Source organism: Belonocnema kinseyi, chromosome 8, assembly GCF_010883055.1.
Source record: "Belonocnema kinseyi isolate 2016_QV_RU_SX_M_011 chromosome 8, B_treatae_v1, whole genome shotgun sequence".
In the NCBI taxonomy this organism is placed as follows: Eukaryota; Metazoa; Arthropoda; class Insecta; order Hymenoptera; family Cynipidae; genus Belonocnema; species Belonocnema kinseyi.
In genome coordinates, this window is record NC_046664.1 from 128,495,161 (window position 1) to 128,512,899 (window position 17,739).

Here is a 17,739-nt window from a genome sequence, read left to right on the forward strand (position 1 = left end):
GACAAAAACATCATAGCCAAGGAGAATGAAAACAAAGAGAGGTATAGAGACCTTATAAGGGAGTTACAACTATTGTAGCCGGAATAATGTGTTAAACTAATCGTCGTTATTATCAGCGCTCTTGGAGTTGCGAAGCTTTCACTGGTTAATAGCCTGAAAAGCACCCCTGCGTGTTAACAATATTCTAAAACACTTGCGGGAAAAAAGGCAGAAGGCAGTAGTCCTTGGGTCGCTCCGTGTTCTTAGGGTGCACGAAACTTTGGTCAGATTGTGGTATTGACTCCGTTACAGACTGTAGCCACCCATCTCACGGTCGTGAGACGTGGTTGTGGCTGAAATTTTACCGCGACTTCGCTGGAAGCGGGTGCAATTTTTCAGATTAGCGCCCATCTACTTTTCCAACTCTCAAAATTTTCGAGGATAACTAGACGTAGTCTTTGAAATTATTTAATTTAGAACGTTTTTTCTAGTACTTAATGACATTTTAGGTCAAAATTATTTACGCAAATTATTGCGCACCAGGTGCCTGTAGAGATGCCACAAGGAATTCAATAATCAAATTTTCAACTTAAATTGAAATTTTACTGACTACAGGTAACTCAGAAGGAGCGGGAAAAACGTGGGGACTAAACCTGAGCAAGGTTTTTGTGAAACTCTTGAACCATATTTATTAAATGTTAAGAAACACATTTATTTCCATATAAAAACAAGGTATGCATGGGATCAATCCGCGTTCAAGGTTAACAAAGGTTGACTTTAAACTACAAACAGTAAACGGCAGATTTTAAAAAGATACTAAACATATTCCAAAGGCAACATATAAATTTTGCACCGAATAAATTTTTAACTTTCATAAATTACCCGATATTAATTTTCTTCCATTTAACATGAGAGGCACGAGAGAGAAAGAGAAAGAGAGAGAGAGAGAGAGAGAGAGAGAGAGAGAGAGTTAGACTGATCGACAGAAAAAAGCAACAATACAAACCTGGATTTTGAAGATTTTTTTAGCAAAGAAAAATGTACAAATCAAAACATCTAGACATCGTTCCGGATAAACTGTTAAATAGTAGAGCTCACCAAACAATTGGTATGAGAACTGTCACAGGTAGTTTGTCGGCAATTTTTCAACAATCAGAAGTATGATTGCCCATATTAAAAAGGCATCTGACAATACAATCGAATGTATTGTTAAGTTTTGAGAATATCAAATAGTTCCTTAGAACATGTGAGACCGGTTTACAACATAAATTTACTAATCTATTATGGAAATGTTTCTTTCAAATTAAATATGTTGACTCCGACTAAAAAAATATCTTCAAATAAACAAATATAAGTTCATGAAAAATACAGAGTAAATTCTCATCATACGCAAAACGTCAAATATACAAAGAAATAAACTTAAGCTAAGTGAACAACATAAAATAAATAAAGTAAGCGACATATAAAAGTATAAAGGAGAATAACCTGTGGTACGGCCAGAGATCGGATTAGAGTGAGAGCCTTGTTTTCTTAATCAAATCCAAATCGTTACGTTATAAAATCCCCTCCCAAACAGACACTGTGGGAAATTGACTTAACCAATATTCTTCCCTCTCCATGCAATGTTCACTTCAATTCAAATTCGACAAAAATAAACTTAAGACTACGGCAAAATTACTTCTTGTATTTTTAAAATTTAAATTCTGCTAATGCTGCGTGCCCCCGGGGAGGAGCGAGCTGGATAGAGGACCCGATTTTGTTTATAAAACGTGCGTGCACATGAGTCTCCCGTTGCTGACGGCTCAGCCAGTGGCCTTACCGACGGCATCCGAAGCGGCTCCAATTGTCCCATTATGGCGTGATGACCGGAAGCCGTAATCCTATTAGGTTCGACACCGCTATGATTATGCTCGCGAACGACGACGGCCTCTGCAACCCCACACCAGAACGAGAGGGACCCTCTACGGCCACAGCGGCGGAGGGGAAGGATTCCGAAGGTATCTTATTTTCTAGATATAAGCCGACTACTGCGGCGGGGACCTTCTTCTCTCTCCTCCGTCTCTCGAGCCTAGTGGCGGTTGGGGTCATGGGGAAGGCTCTCTTCGGCTTTCCGGGGCTTTCCTGGACCGCGACGGCGGACGAGATGGGCGATCGGGATTCCGATGGTTCGCCTCCGAGTTCTACCTCGCGTCCTAGTCTCTCGCTCGTCTGCTGATGTGGGCAGTCGAGTCTCTGTTTCCGGGCTTTAGGGGCCTACCTCTTCTTCTCTTGGGAGTGACTTGGTGTCCTCCAACTCCGGCACCGTCACCGGTCGATATCGAAGGCCCGGCATTATTACCGGGAACGGTGGGAACCGATCCTCAACGTTCACCGAGTTGTTCGCAATCCCAAACAGTGGGTCCGCGTTCAGATCCTTGGACCTCCTCCGGATCACGAAACGTCGAGTGAAGATGACCCATCTGCGGACCTGTGAGACCGTACCCGGCCCGTTCCAGACCCATCTTGGATCTCATAAACTACCGGACCAATGACTTTCGTAACCTTGAATGGGCCTCAAATGCATATTTGAGGGCTAGTTTCCTAGCGGCATATTCAACAGCTGACGACAAAATGTGAGTTCTACACCAGAAGATGTGTCCTACTTGGTAGCGAATATCTCGTCTACCGCGGTTATAATACCTTACCTGACGGTCAGATGCTAATTCCAAATGGTGCGCTACTAAATCTCTGAGGGCTGACCACCGTTTAACTTAACACTCCCAATCTTTCACAGCTAATGGCACGATATCAGGGGTTACCTCCTCCTGTCTTCTCAGTGCCTTTGCCAGTCTAGGCTCTCTACTATAATTTATCTATACCATAGTTATACGCGAAATGGAAGTCTGGGAGGTGCTTGTCCCAACTATAATGATCACCCTCGTCAAAAGATGATATCATGGTCTTCAGCACTCGGTTTACCCACTCTACTGGATTAGCTCGCACATGATACGGTGGGGTAGTCGAGTGTCTGATTCCCATTTCCGAAGCGGCGGTAGGACCTCGATCCACTTGGTAAGCATGTCTTGGAAGACGAAGACATATTAATAACCAGAGCGACTCGGTGGTAACGGATCCATCACGATCGCCGCTACCACCGACCAAGGTTGCTCTATTACCCGCTTACCCATCAGACCCACCGGGCCTGTTTGGTCCACCTTCATCTTTGGGCAAGTTTCGCATGCTCGGGCGTGTTTTGCAACGTTTTTGAACATTCCTGGTCAATAGTAAAGCAACGAGAGACGTTGGAAGGTCTCATAAACACATAAGTGTCCAGGCCTTATACAGTGGGAAAAAAGCACCTTTTTTGGAGAAAAATCGACCGACAGTGTAATTCTTAACAATAAAATATTTTGATTCGACTTAAGGTAAATTTTTTATTTAACAACAAAGTTACAACTTTTTGCTGCTAAACTTTTCCGTGATACCATTTGTTTCTAAGAGTTTCAAATTCATTAAAAAAGATCATAAATCAATTAAATAAGTAACTAAAAATAATTTCCAGCGGGTTAGAGTAACTACAAAAATTGTTAATAATGTTATAAACAAATTAATTCACAAAAGTCTTTTTTTCGTGATTCGCAATGATTAGCTAATTTTAACTAATAGCTTTTGTATAAAGTATCACAGATAATGATGTGCGCTTACAATAAGTCAAGCACATTTGGACCATTGTTTCATGAATATGATTGATTTTTTTTGCGGAATCAACTTGAAATGTCTTACCAAAGACACTTTGCTGTAATATTTTTCATAGCGATCGAAAAGTGTTGATTATTTAAACAATGTTCATAAACAAATGCATATATTGACCATTTTTTCATGTATAGGCTTGATTTTTTTTCGGAATCAATTTGAAATGTCTTGCAAAAGAATCCTTGCTGTCATAATGTTTATAGCCATCCGTGCTTCAGCGAGTGAAAATCGAGCTCACTTATTTGAGACTTTGATACTCTCAGCCATTTTTGACTTATGTGGACCGTAAAAGGGCCGTTTTCAGGTAGGCATTCGTGCTTCAGTAAGTAAGAATCGAGCTCACTCATGGAAGATTGTGATACTTTCAGCCATTTTTGACTCATGTGGCCCTGAAAAGGGCCGTTTTTAGGTAGGCATTTATGCTTCAGTAAGTAAGAATCGATATCACTCCTTGGAGATTGTCATGCTTTCAGACATTCCTAAAAGAGGTTTCATCTTTCTGGATTCTACTTTTCTATAACTGCTTATCAAAGGATCCAAATTTAGCAGAAGATGATGAAGAACATCTAGGTTCGTCATTTGTCTGTCAGACATTCTGCTGTTATTAGCTCTAACTATTCTAAAGATCTTATTGTTTTCCTCTTGCGACTATTCTGAATACCAACCAATTGGTAACTCAAAAGATTGAATTATATCACTTTCGTGAATAAGCAGCTTATGTACTAACGGTGGCATTTTATACCAAAGATAAAGATTTATGCAAAGATCAGCGGTTTCCAAACAGTAAGTCTTCAATTTCGCACAATTAACTATCCTTCCGCACGTTATAACTTGTAATATATCGTAGAATCTGGTGATCAGATCTTGATCCAAACCGGTTATTTTAGCAACCAATTTAGCTTTTCCCAAAAATGAACGGGCAACATTTCCGGTATTTGTTGTTCCATAACCCTGCTTCACCACATCAACTGTTAAACCCAGTTTGGATCTTAATTGTATCTGATCCAACTCCACAAATATTGCAGCGAGAAGATGCTTTCTGTCCAGTTAGAATATTACATACCATTCCATCAATCATCGTACACTTCAAGTCAAAGCTGATAACAAAACTCATTCCACTGACACCAATGGAATAGGTACGAATTTTTTACAGCAGATTTATGTGATAGTTGTACTCTTTCTTTACAAGAGAATCAGTTTCTTTAAGGAAATTAAATTTAGTTGTCCTACAGAAATTGACAGATGAAGGTGTTTTGTTCGTCCAAATAATATCATCATCTGTTTTTAATTGAAGAGGGACGAAGGAAATCAAAAAGAAAGATTTATCCGTGAAAAGGCTCTTGTGATAGATGATGTTTTCTTCACTCTCAGAATCACTGTTATAAGATTCATCGTTTGCATCCACATCATCACTCTTCTTTGACAAAGAGCACTAGTTTTTTACCAAAAAGATTAGAGAGTTCAACTTTTTCCATTTGCAACAAGATTCGCTTAACTGTATGACCCAGTAAACTTATGAAATGGACATTTACTCCTAAATTAGATGTCTCTATATGCTCGCCGTTTCCTGGATAACAAGCTTTTTTTGCTTCGGAGATCTTTGAATATGGCGGATATGAATCATTGCCAGTTATTTCTTCATTGTACTTGTATAGCTTTCGTATTTCCTCTTCGACAGACCTAAATCCACGTACATCGCTAAGATTTTTTGCAATTTATTCTCGTCATCTTCCTTACGAAACTGCGTACCAGATTCGCTATCGGACTCATTTTTGATCAATGAAAGTGCTTTGGATAATTCTTCCCTGCTATAATTTGAAGCAAGTTCTTGGACGCGCCTTTTCTTCGTCTTTTCGGATCCATCTTCAAATGATAATCGTGGTCTTCCTCTCTTTAGAACATTAGTTAAACCTTTTTTTTGGATAGGTGGGCAAGGAAAAGGTACCTTGAACTCTGCTTCTAAGAATGCAGCATGATTTTGAACAAACAATGTTTTTTTCATACAGATACTTTTCCATTTTCTATTATACAAAGGCATAAAAGAGTGAAACAATTTTTTCCTTATAACCATTAACTGACTTTCATAGTAGCATTAATATTATCCAAAATTAAATCTACTTTGTTACATTTTGATTGTGGATCGCTATTCCAAATGATGTCACATAAGTTCTAATTTTTTATTCTGTATTCCATGTTAAAAAATACTTCGAAGGATTCCCTTAACATCTCTGTAGAAACACGCAGTCTATTTGTGAACATCTTCCATGAAGCAAAATAAAACAAATGCAGAAAAACAAATCAACAACGACTTAAAGTTGCTCCTGCTATATTCAACTATTTTTAGGTATAGTTGATACCAAAAACAATTTATTTGTAGCTGCAGCAACTTCAAGTCGTTCCTGATTTTGTTTGCTTCATTTGTTTTATTTTATTTCAAGAAAGATTTATTTGCAGTCAGTCTTTGCCAGGACATTTTCAGTTCATTCTGCAAAAAAATCTAGCCTACTAAAAAAAATGGTAAAAATGTGCATTTGTTCTTAAAATTTTTTAAAATAATAACAAGTTTCTGTCACTATTAAAAATATGTCAGCAAAGAGTCTTTCGTAAGACATTTTGCATTGATTCCGCAAAAAAATCAGAGCTATTCATGAAAAAATGGTCAAAATGTGCATTTGTTTATAAAAATTGTTAAAATAATTGGCAATTATTATCTATTCCTAACTTGTTGTAAGCGCACATCATTATCCTTGATACTTTATACAAAAGCTATGGGTTAAAATTAGCTAATCATTGCGAATCACGAAAAAATGACTTTTGTGAATTAATTTGTTTATAACATTATTAACAATTTTTGTAGTTATTCTAACCCACTGCAAATTATTTTTAGTCACTTATTTAATTGATTTATGACCTTTTTTAATGAATTTGAAAGTCTTAGAAAAAATGGTATCACGGAAAACTTTAGCCACAAAAATTTGTAACTTTGTCGTTCAATAAAAAATTTACCTTAAGTCGAATTAAGATATCCGCAGTTACTTGTTATAATTGGAAGCCTTACGGTCATTCCTAAAAAAAAACATAAAAATCCGTTTAAAATTGCACTGTCGGTCGATTTTTGTCCAAAAAAGGTGCTTTTTTCCCAATGTGCGTCGTGGTATTGAGTGCTTCACTAATAGCCTTTACACGAAGCTCAAAAGATAAGACCAGCTTCCAAGCCTCCAGATCAGACAGTAATGGAAAAGTAAAATGGTCAGGGCGACGAAAATAACGTCGGTTGTTCTCTAACTTCCAGTCAGGAAACTGATACAGCATCTCTTGAACCAACTTTGTCCTTCGGGTATACCATTGTTCATCTGTTTCTCCGATTGAGCATACAACCTCTTGATCTGGCTCATCGATTCTTGAAAGAGCATCTGGTACGTGGTGAAGGGCACCTTTCCTGTGTTTCACCTCAAAATCATACTGCGATAGTTTAAGGGCCCAAACTACCTAATCTACCAGTAGGATCCTCTCGACTGCCGGTACCACTGCCAAACACTCCTGTGCGGTTACAGTGTAGTTTCTCTCGGCACCTTGCATAGATCTGCTGGCAAAGGCTATGACATGCTCTTCACAGTTTTGGATCTGGGTGAGGACTGATCCTAAACCTGTACTGCGTGCGTCCGTTTGTAAGTAGAACGGTAGACTAAAGTCTGTTCTAGATAACGTGGGGGTGGTTATTAAAGCTGATTTTAAATCATGGCAAGCCTTTTCCTGATCATCCCCCCATGCGATTCTTCGATTTTTATTTAGTAATCGATAAAGGAGTTTAGCTTTTGGTGAAAATCTTTCACAAACCGCATATACCACGAAATCAATTCTAAAAACCGTCTGAGTTTACGCCAATTAGTAGGAGCCGGTTAAGATGTTATTGGCTCAATCTTTTCGGGGTCTGGGTGCATTCCCGTTCTATTCACCTGATAACCGAGATAGCGCACCTGACTACAACCAAACTAGCTCTTGTCTGGACTGACCGTAAGTCCAGCACTTATGATTACATCCAGAACTCTCTCTAACCATTGGATGTGCTCTTCAAAGGTTTCGCTCACTACTATTATGTCATCCATGTATGCGAGGGCATGTGGCTTAAATTCCAGTGTTATCAGTCGGTCCAGCAAACGTTGAAACGTTGCCGGAGTCCCGATAAGCCGAAAGGCATTCGGTTATAATGATAAAGCCCTTTACCTGGAACAGGAAAAGCAGTAACTCCTTGCACTCCTCTGAGAAGGGAATCTGATAAAATTCTTGACTAAGGTCAATCTGAGAAATGTATCGTGCGGAAGAAATCTTATCTAAAATAGCTCTAATGTTTCTCATTGGGTACGCATCTTTCTTTGCTACCTCATTCAATTTCCTGAAATCGATGCAAAGTCTATAATTTTCGTCAGATTTCCTGATCATTACTACAGGATTACACCATTCACTCTTACTTGTACTAATAATTCCCTTATCTGCGAGCCTTTGGGCGGACTCTCGTAGGGATTCTTCAGCTTTGGGACAATAACGCCGATAAGCTTGTCTAAAGGGAGAATGTCCTTGGATGCCTATATGGTGGGTCACCATGTGTGTGGCAGGAAACTTGGCTGGCACAGAAGGAATTTTTTTTAAAGAAAAGCGTCTAAATATTTAGCCTCTGAAAGCTTTAATTCCTTTATGCCAGCACAAGCTTTCACGACTACATTTGTCAGAGAAACATCAGGAGCCTTTGCACGTTTATCCAACATTTCCTGTGGCAGGGTTGTATCAAAAGCTACTACTTGTCTCTGATAGGTTCGACAAATACCGTTACCTAATCTCCAAATTCATGGCTTAAATCGAACATCAAAGTGAAACAATTGCAGCACGAGCCGGGATGAAAAGCTCCATTTAGTGGTTCGCCATCAACACAAACGGTAATAAATAGACTCCTCTCGTCAAGTACTATATTTACTTGATCGAAGAGAATCAAAAAGGCCTCAACAACCAAATCGGGAAGGGATTAAACCCTAGTATCACTTGCCCTTATTCGTTTTCCCGTCTGGGTCCAGAGCATCCGCTACAGCTCGCAGAGTATTGACCGCCTTTACATGCAATATATCTCTTCGTGTGTCACCAGTAGCAATGTGCACTGTGTTTGGTTTTTTTTGAACCTCCAACATTAGAACTCACGGAAGCGGTCGGTAAATTTGATACCTTAGTGTCCTGGGTACCCAATAGAGGGTAGGTAAAATTAGCTAGCTTTGGGTAAAGCATTCCGATACTTGTGATGTAAATTATTAATGTCAAGTTGTAATTGCCCTAATTCGGATATCAGAGGGTCATAATGCCGGAAGATCAAGCGAATCCATAACTCACGCTTGAAAATGTAAACCTCCGTACCTACGCCTGAAAGCCGCTGTAAATTCCCCCCACGTTTTCCATTTACTACTATTAAATCGGTACCAATGTTGAGCGGAGTCTTTCAACAAAAATGGAGGTGCTCTAAAGAAATCTCTGCCTGTCAGATAACTGCCGCTGCTACACTCCTCGACTTGTGTTAGGAACTCCTCCGTACTACTACTGTGTTTCCCGTCAAAAGTAAGGTTTCATTTCCTAACTATTGCATGGATATCATCCCTGCCTCTAAGACGCGCATATGTCGGTAAATCAGATGACGGTAAATTGCTTACAGGACTAGGAAAAGACATTTGTGGTCTATGTCTATTATCCAAATAACTGTTAGGAATATGATAAGTGCAGAATGGATTAGTCGTGGATAGAAATTTTTCTAGAAATGGATTAGTAGTATTAAAATGGTTTGAATTCTTCAAAGTAGTAGTGACATAACTAGTATCCAAGTTCCTATCTTCCCCCTGTAAGGTCGGATTTCGCTGTTCAGGAATATTTTGGAAACTTAACCGTTGCGAAGTATCGCTTAAGTTATTAGCCTGACCGTAATCGCTATAAAAAGGAGTCATCCTAAGCGTGGTGGATTAAACCGTGCCCTGAAAAAAGGCAGGTATCATTGTGGAGCAACTAGCAGGAGTATATAAAGGTGCTGTTTGTTCGTATGAAGCAAACGTCACTACAATAGCTATTGTTCGCGCGAAGGTAACGCTAGCTATACTTGTAGCCGGTGTGAGCAAGAATTCCATATCCGCGTTGATACTGTGAGTAGTGGGGAAAGTTGTTGTCTGAGCACGCGATGTCCCTATTCCGTCACTGGACGTAGTGGGTGAGGACACCGGAAGCCTTTTCAACTCGGTGGTAAATTCACGCTTTCCACTCTTCTCCCAAGTCTAATGCATATGGCGACAGTGTTGGTGAAACCTAATCAAACGCCATCTCATCGCCATATAATCCCCTTGAGTAGAGAGATCGAAATACTTGAGTATTTCGCGGAGTTCATCGAGTTCCAAGGAATTCGCCCAGTTAATTGTGGTTGTCTCCGTCCACAATTTATCGATTTTAATGGTGAAGCGATCCATTTTGTTCAAATACCGGATTCTAAAATTTTCTAATTAAAACTTCCATATAAAAGAAAAAAAAAAGAAAAATCCATGAAAAAAACTAAACTGAGGAAAAGAAAAACTCAGTTATGATCTGTCATAATTAATAATTGCGCAAAAGTAAACGTTCCTAATAAACCAATAAAATGATAAAATCTCTCTAAACTTACAATGCCAATAAAAGGCAAATATTGTAAAGAAATTGGTAAAATTACATCCCACCAAATGTAATGAACAAAAACGTTCTCAAAATAAATAAATAAACCACAAGAACACCGATAAATCAGTAAAAATCGTGCATACCAAACACAATCAGGTATGAAATCAACATCGAACCCACAGCAATACATCTCAGTGTAACTGGTAACTACCAGAAAATGCAATGGCAAGTTCATGAGATTCAAAAAAAAAAAAAAAAAATTACAAAAAATGCATCATAAAATTCAATAAATAAATCACATAGTGAATCCACTAAATAAATCACAAAAAATGCATCATGTAAATTCAATAAATAAATCACATAGTAAGCAATTTAAATAAATAATTCAAACAAATAAATTCATGTAAACAAGAAATTTGCATAAATAATCAATCCACATAAAGAAATGTAAATAACACATAATTAGTTTACATCAGGTTTCACTTTTCTTTTCACTTCTGTTAAAAGGACTCGCTTGTGTTAAAATCCACATAACATTAAAATGATTAAAATAAACCTAGCCTATGACCTGTCATGGCTGGGTTGCCTTTAGTTCAAGATACTTCTTTCTTTCGTTGTTTAGAAAAAAAAAAACATTCAATAAAATCTTTAGCTCCCTAATCCACAGCGTTTCGTGCCCCACGTTGGGCGCCAAAAATGTATGACGCCCTTCAGAACTTCGAGGGATACGAAGAGAAAATGGCGCTACAAAAATCTGACTTACCTTTACCAGACGCCCTTCCGGTGCCACTCGGCGGAAAAAGAAATGAAGGAAACGGAATATTAAACGAATTATTTTAAAAAGCTTGAATAAATGCCCTAACTCTAGGTAGAGGGATGATGCGTGGTGTAAGAAACGTGTAGACCTTTTTTTATCTTTATATAATAATAATTCAAAAACGAGTTTATTGATGTGAAAAATAAAGAGCTGATAAATTCACAAATGTTCCGTTTAAATGAACGCATGGCGGCATTCGCCAGAAGGGCGTTACTTGCAACTACACGTTCATCAGATGCTCCAAAACTTCCGCCAATCTCTTCCTTAAAAGCGATTACGCATCAAGATTATTTAAAACTTAGTTAAAAACATTCTTGGCAACGAAAGAGAAATAAACCGGACACTTTAAAGAAAAAATAACACGTTACAAGATTATGCTTAAAAATACAAAAAAAAAAAAGAAACACACCCAGATACCTCAAAGACACACACTTCAAAAATTCAAAGAAAGAAAACAATGATTTTTTTTAACCCTGAGAAACCAGTAAAAACTCAACGACATTAATTTCCTTTTTTCTTAAAAGACAAGAAACTGTAACGATAAAGTAATGAAAACCAAGACGCCTATCTTTGTCTCCCTGAAGCCGATGTAAATCGAGAAAGAAAAGTCCTTGCGATTCAGTACAAATACAGGGTAGAGCGTGGATGACCAATACGAACTGACTCTTGCCTTACTTTCTTCACGCCTTCCCGCTCGTTTCCGCTTGTTCGCCGATTCGGTCCGGGAGGTGCTGCCTCCTATAAGCTTTACTTCTGGCTCGTACGGTGTAACAGGTTACGTCGTAACCAACTTGATGGTGGTACGCTAGTCACCACCCGGCGCGCTGGTAGGGGTAATGATGGCCGCCAGTTGTTATGACAGGTGCCACGCCGGATGTTAAATTGGTGTTTTCATTAAATAAAAAAAGTAGCGATTAGCCTGGATGGTATGGTTAATGATCGAGGCGAAGTGTGGACGTTATTAGACCTGTGAACTGTGCGTGAGTGGCCGGTAATAGCGGTGTGTTGTGGTTTGGATAACAAGTGAGTGTTAATATTGGAGTCCTCCAGAATTTCCTCCAGAAATTCGAATATTTTGTTCCCGATTCATTATTCTGGATTTCAGGAAAACGAAGGCAGGACGTCTGGTTTTAAAAATACAGAAAGTTTTCCTAACCCTAAACTACAAATGATGATAAACAGCTACTCGGAGAGCCTTTCTTTTATAAAAAGTAAGTCATAAAAGTAAGAAAATTTAACTTAATCTGCACTCCTTCCACATTCCAGAGTTCTCAGATTTACTTCTTAATGAATTAGATTTCTGAGTTCGTGCTGGTCTTGGAATGTTGCGCGGTTTTTAAAATTTCTTTAATGTTAAACACAAGGTGAGGGGAGGATCCATAACGGATGGCAGACCACCACGTTAAAACTATGAATAAAATCTTTGAAAAAATAAAATTTGTGTTAACTATCACCTTGAAGAAAATAGTTTTAAAAAAAGTTGTCGAAGTTTACCTGAAAAATGACCATTGGGGAAATGTCGCGCATTTGATGTGGGGAAATGTCGTGGACTATACAGAGTAAAGTGAATATACTGATACTCAGGTCTATTTTTTAAATACAAAAGCTTTTCGATAAAATTTTGTGTTTTTGCATTAAAAACTTTGGTTTCGGAACTAAATTGTGATTTTTTAAAGAAATCTTGAAAACCGAACGGAATTCATATGATATGTGATTTCTTTTTTATTATTATTTCATTAATATTTATTGTAAAATAATGATATATTTATTTTACTTATTTACTTATATTTGATTGATAACACAGACCGTAAAGATTTTGACGAGGTCATTGTAAAGTACATAGCAAAATCTCACCATTAACAAAAAATTTTTTAACTTTTTTTTTCATTCCAACCATTTTTTGTAAATGTGTCAAATTTTTTTCATGTTTCATCTAGCAAATTACCTAATTTTCCACCCTTTTTTACTTTCAACTGTATTTCTCAATTTATATAACTTTACATATAACTTATATATAACTTTCTACTTTTATTAATTGCAAAATGATAAATAAATACATAATAATACTTTATTTTCTTGAATCAAACTACTAATTATTATTCATTACACATTTCGGTACTTTTACTACACTCGAAAAAAAATGCACGACATTTCCCCACAAATTTCGATGGGGGTAATGTCGTGCACTTTTTTTCTCAACCTACACCAACACAATTTCTTGCTACAAAAATGTTGTTTTACATCAATGCAATCAAGGAAATCATCTTTCGAACGAATGCTTACTCGTCGTATTCAGTTAAAAAATACGGCTATATGAGCACGTGAAAAAAGACTAGCATGGGAAAGAAGTGTTCCTTTTGACCCAGTTATCGAGGACAGTTACAACATTTTCAGGGTGAGGTTGTTACGAATCGCCTTGGTACGTACTGAAATTTTGTATGGAACCTATTCAAAAATAAAATCATATGTGCAGGAAGATACGTAAAACTTGAGCATTATTAAAACATAAGGCAGTATGAACATTAGGGCGAAGTGAACATGATCAAATTAGCCGAATTGTTTGAGCTGAGCGAACCCTACTGCTTCAAAAATTATGGCAAGCTTTTTGATGTACAAGTTTTGCTTTTGAATACTAATGAAAAATTTGAATTGAAAAAATGTTTTTGCTCGATTTACAATTTTTCGAAAATGGCCAAGAAACATGTTTTTTTTTTATTATTGATTCCTATTCAAATATTTTTGTAAAAGTTGAATATGTCAAACTTGAAATCTGTTTAGCTCCAAGGAAAGAAGCTTACTATAATTTTGACTTTTCGAAAAAAATCTTTTAGTGACGTTTCCAGCTGTCAAAAATCGTCAATTTTACTAGTTTTTGAGCGATTTTGACAACTTGCTTAGACCAAGCTTTCAAACACAAAAAATGATGGTGCTATTACGACAAAACGACATTTTCGTAGGAATAAGCTAATTAAATCATTTTATATACATACCCCCTCCCTATAAGGAAGGGGAGTTGGTTGTTAATGCATCGGGGGAAATTTGTCAACGGTATCGTGTTTTTTCAGCGAATAGCTAGTAAAGAGTTTAGAAAATATACCGACTAGAAGTACTAAAGAATTCGGAAAAACACGGTTTCCCTTTCTCGCATGCACTATCATGTAAAAAAACGACAAGATGAGTATTTAACTTGTTGTAATTCGGATTCAACGTTAAGTTTGCTATTAGAATGTCACGGAGTAATTGCAATAGTTTTTTTGCAGCATTACAAATGTTATAAAACTTCCATAACTTCTGCCGAAGGCGACTTCAAGCGCATCCATAAACTCTTAAATAGTATGCTGCTACTGAAAGAAAATGCGCTTGAAATCGCCTTCAGCCTATGTTAATAACAGGTATTGTATTTTTTTAACGCTGCAAAAAAAATATTGCAATTATTCCGTGACCTTCTTACGGAAAATTTAAAGTAGAATCCGAATTGCAATAAATTAAAGGTTCATCTTACTGTTTTTTGTTGAGCTTTTGTTGCATGATATGGAAGATATACTATGTGGATACTATAAGGTTACGCTGTAGGGTATCCTTTCCGTTCATTCGATCCGCCAAGAATTGGCTAGGAACAACGTTTTTAAACGGTACCACCGACCCGACCCCTTATTTTTAATTAGATATCAACAGACTTCGTCCTTCAGACGGCAACAATATACCTAGTTTCCTATCAAATTCAGACGAACCGGGACGGTATCGCATGACAGCACATCGGCCCTAATTTGACAAGTTTAATTGACACACAAATTTGTATGATCGAATATCATTTTGTCAATAACAGAAAGTAATTGAAACACAAAAATGTACTTTGAAAATAAAAAAAATCATAATATAGACTGTTTATTTATTATTTAATTTATCTATAAAAATAGTAGCTACATTTTGTAATTGTATAGCCGATAATATTATTATAACAGGAAACAAGTATCACAATATTCCTGTCGACAAATGTGTGTGAATCTTTGCAAATCGAAAACCTTTTTTAACTGAAGGCAAATGTCACTAGGCAATGAGTGTATTACAATATCAAAATAATATAAATGAAATGTGAGAAATATTGCTTAATTACAATAAAATAGTATATTGAACGACTGCGGGCAATCGGTGGCTCCGCACGAGTCATTCATACTATTTTTCGTTATAAGTGCGTAACAAGGGTTGGTGGAGCGTGGAATGAAGGTTCGGGGGCGGAGCACGCCGAATGAAGAAAAGTATCTACTGATTTATAGATTATATAGTTATCAGGAATAAAAGAAACTCGGGATTCTCCGAGTTTCTACTGATTCTTTTTAATACCAAGAGATGGCGGCAGGAGTCGATTGGCGTGAAGAAATATTTTTTTACATGAAAAATGATCAAAGACATGTATGAAACGAACTTTTAATAGATTGCAATAATGATTTCGTGTGGAATTTAACGTTTTGCGTTTTCTTAAACAGACATGCAAAGTATAATTTCTTACTCAAGCATATCAAAAAAATTATATACCCATGATGCCCATGATATATTCCAGGTGGAAAAGTAACATAATGTTTATACAAACTGTACACAATCACGTGGATGCACCAACAGTTCAAAGTGTTATGCACAATCTACCAATACAAAACAGAAATGCGCCTTCACAATATTTCTTTAGAAAACTCCTTTTTGATTATTTATTTAATATTTCAAATCGAACCCTCAAAATCACGCATTGTGGTATCATTAGATATAGATAAGTATGAATGTACGTATGTGTAATTATGTATAAGTATAAATATTTGTATGTGTGTATATTTAAATTACCACTTATCATTATGTACATTATTATTTAATTTATTTTTCGGTTCCTATTCATTGCTTTTCCATTTATTTTGTTTTATATTTTCAATTCATAAATCGAGAGCTGTCAGATAATAATTTAGTAATCCGTGTAGAATTTTAACATTTTCTCTTGAGTTTATAAAACAGACATATGGGAGTGAAATTGAAAAAATAATCATATAATTCGTATTCTGTGACAAAGCGTAAAGACAAATGTTGAGTTTCAATTTGATTAAGCTAATATTGTCGATTCTGAATAAAATTGGCAAAAACCTCATTTGAGGGCCTTCTTATTTTACGACCTACTCACAAATTTCTACTTTTTGAGTAGTTGTTCTGGATTAGGACAGAGCTATACTTCTAATTGAATTTACGGTGTGCTCAAATATTGTTTTCTGGCGTTGACCTGTAAGTTTACTAAATTTTAAACGAGGAAATCTGCAGTTTACTGCCTTAATTTTCACAGGTTATCACCAGGAATAGAACCAGTTTAGTGTAGTGTCTATACTCTTCTATTTAAACCCTCTTTTTCATTAGCATGTATGGCAAACAACAATGCTGTCAAAAAATAGACACAAGCTGTTGTGAATAGAATGAAGTTTCACAGGTCATTACAGATTTTATGAGGAAATTTCTTGGGTGGAGGCTTGAACCCCCTTTGTCCCCCACCCTGGCTACGCCGTTGGTTATAAATGTTATGTTCCGACCACAGCGAATCTTTCACTCTATCAATATGTTCATTTTCAAGATTTGTGTTTATAATATCAGCGATATTATCTATGAATGCAACTCTGCCCGCCAATATAATAGTTTATTATGAAAAATTACATATAATACGACAATTTGATGTTAATTTAATTACCTGTAACTGTAATGAAAATATCCTTTCCACCCTCAAGGTGTAGAACTAGAATATCATATAGATCTTCACCAGAATTCAGTTTACATGCTGACCTCTTATCAATAAGAACTTCGAGCTTTACGTCACATTTTTCACCTATTTAAGTAAACAAAGAATCGAAAATTTTAGTATAATCCTATTTTATCAGTGAGAGATATACTTAAAATACCAGGAAATAAAAATCAAATGAAAGCGTTTGAATCAGCATTCCTAATTTGCAATTTCGGATAGCTGCAGATTGGAAGCATTTGACAATTCCAGTCCATAATTACTTTTCACTAAGGCAAATAACATAAGTGTCTTATTTTCAGTGTAACGCCAAAGCTGATCCTGCCTGATAATTTAACGTAAAATATTTAAATTTAACCACGAATTTCTTGGAACTTAAAAAAGAATCAAAAATCCTATGATCAAATTTAGAAAACACACTCTTAAATATCTCAATTCAAATTTTAAAAAATAATAATAATAAAAGAGGAAAGAAAAAGAACTTAACCTAAAAATCTCTTTCCTTTTTTTCTATTATCCGTTCTTGTTTTTATTTACTTTTCAATTAAAAGCAGAAAGCATTTATAAAAAATCTACAAATGTTTCAGTGTTCCTTCAACAACCTTTTCAAGACAATAAAAGCGAAATTTTCAAGAAGCAAAACCTACAAATAAACCAGGATGTTGAAAACTAAAACCAAATGCCTGACACACCTTCACACATACTCTTCCAACTCTACTTGATTCACGTATAATTTAAAAAAAAAAAAGAAAAGAAAATTCATGAAAACTCATTGCTTAATGTACTT

The 17,739-nt window shown here is 36.5% G+C and overlaps 1 protein-coding gene across 3 annotated transcripts in view; it reads right to left on the minus strand.

The window, feature by feature from the left end:
* LOC117177943 (inositol polyphosphate 5-phosphatase OCRL) overlaps positions 1–17,739 on the minus strand; it is a 404,171-nt gene that overhangs the window by 128,370 nt on the left and 258,062 nt on the right. For all 3 annotated transcript variants that reach the window (XM_033369070.1, XM_033369071.1, XM_033369072.1), the window contains one exon: positions 16,905–17,039. In XM_033369070.1, the coding sequence (XP_033224961.1) occupies positions 16,905–17,039 (135 nt within the window). The remainder of the gene's footprint in view (positions 1–16,904; positions 17,040–17,739) is intronic.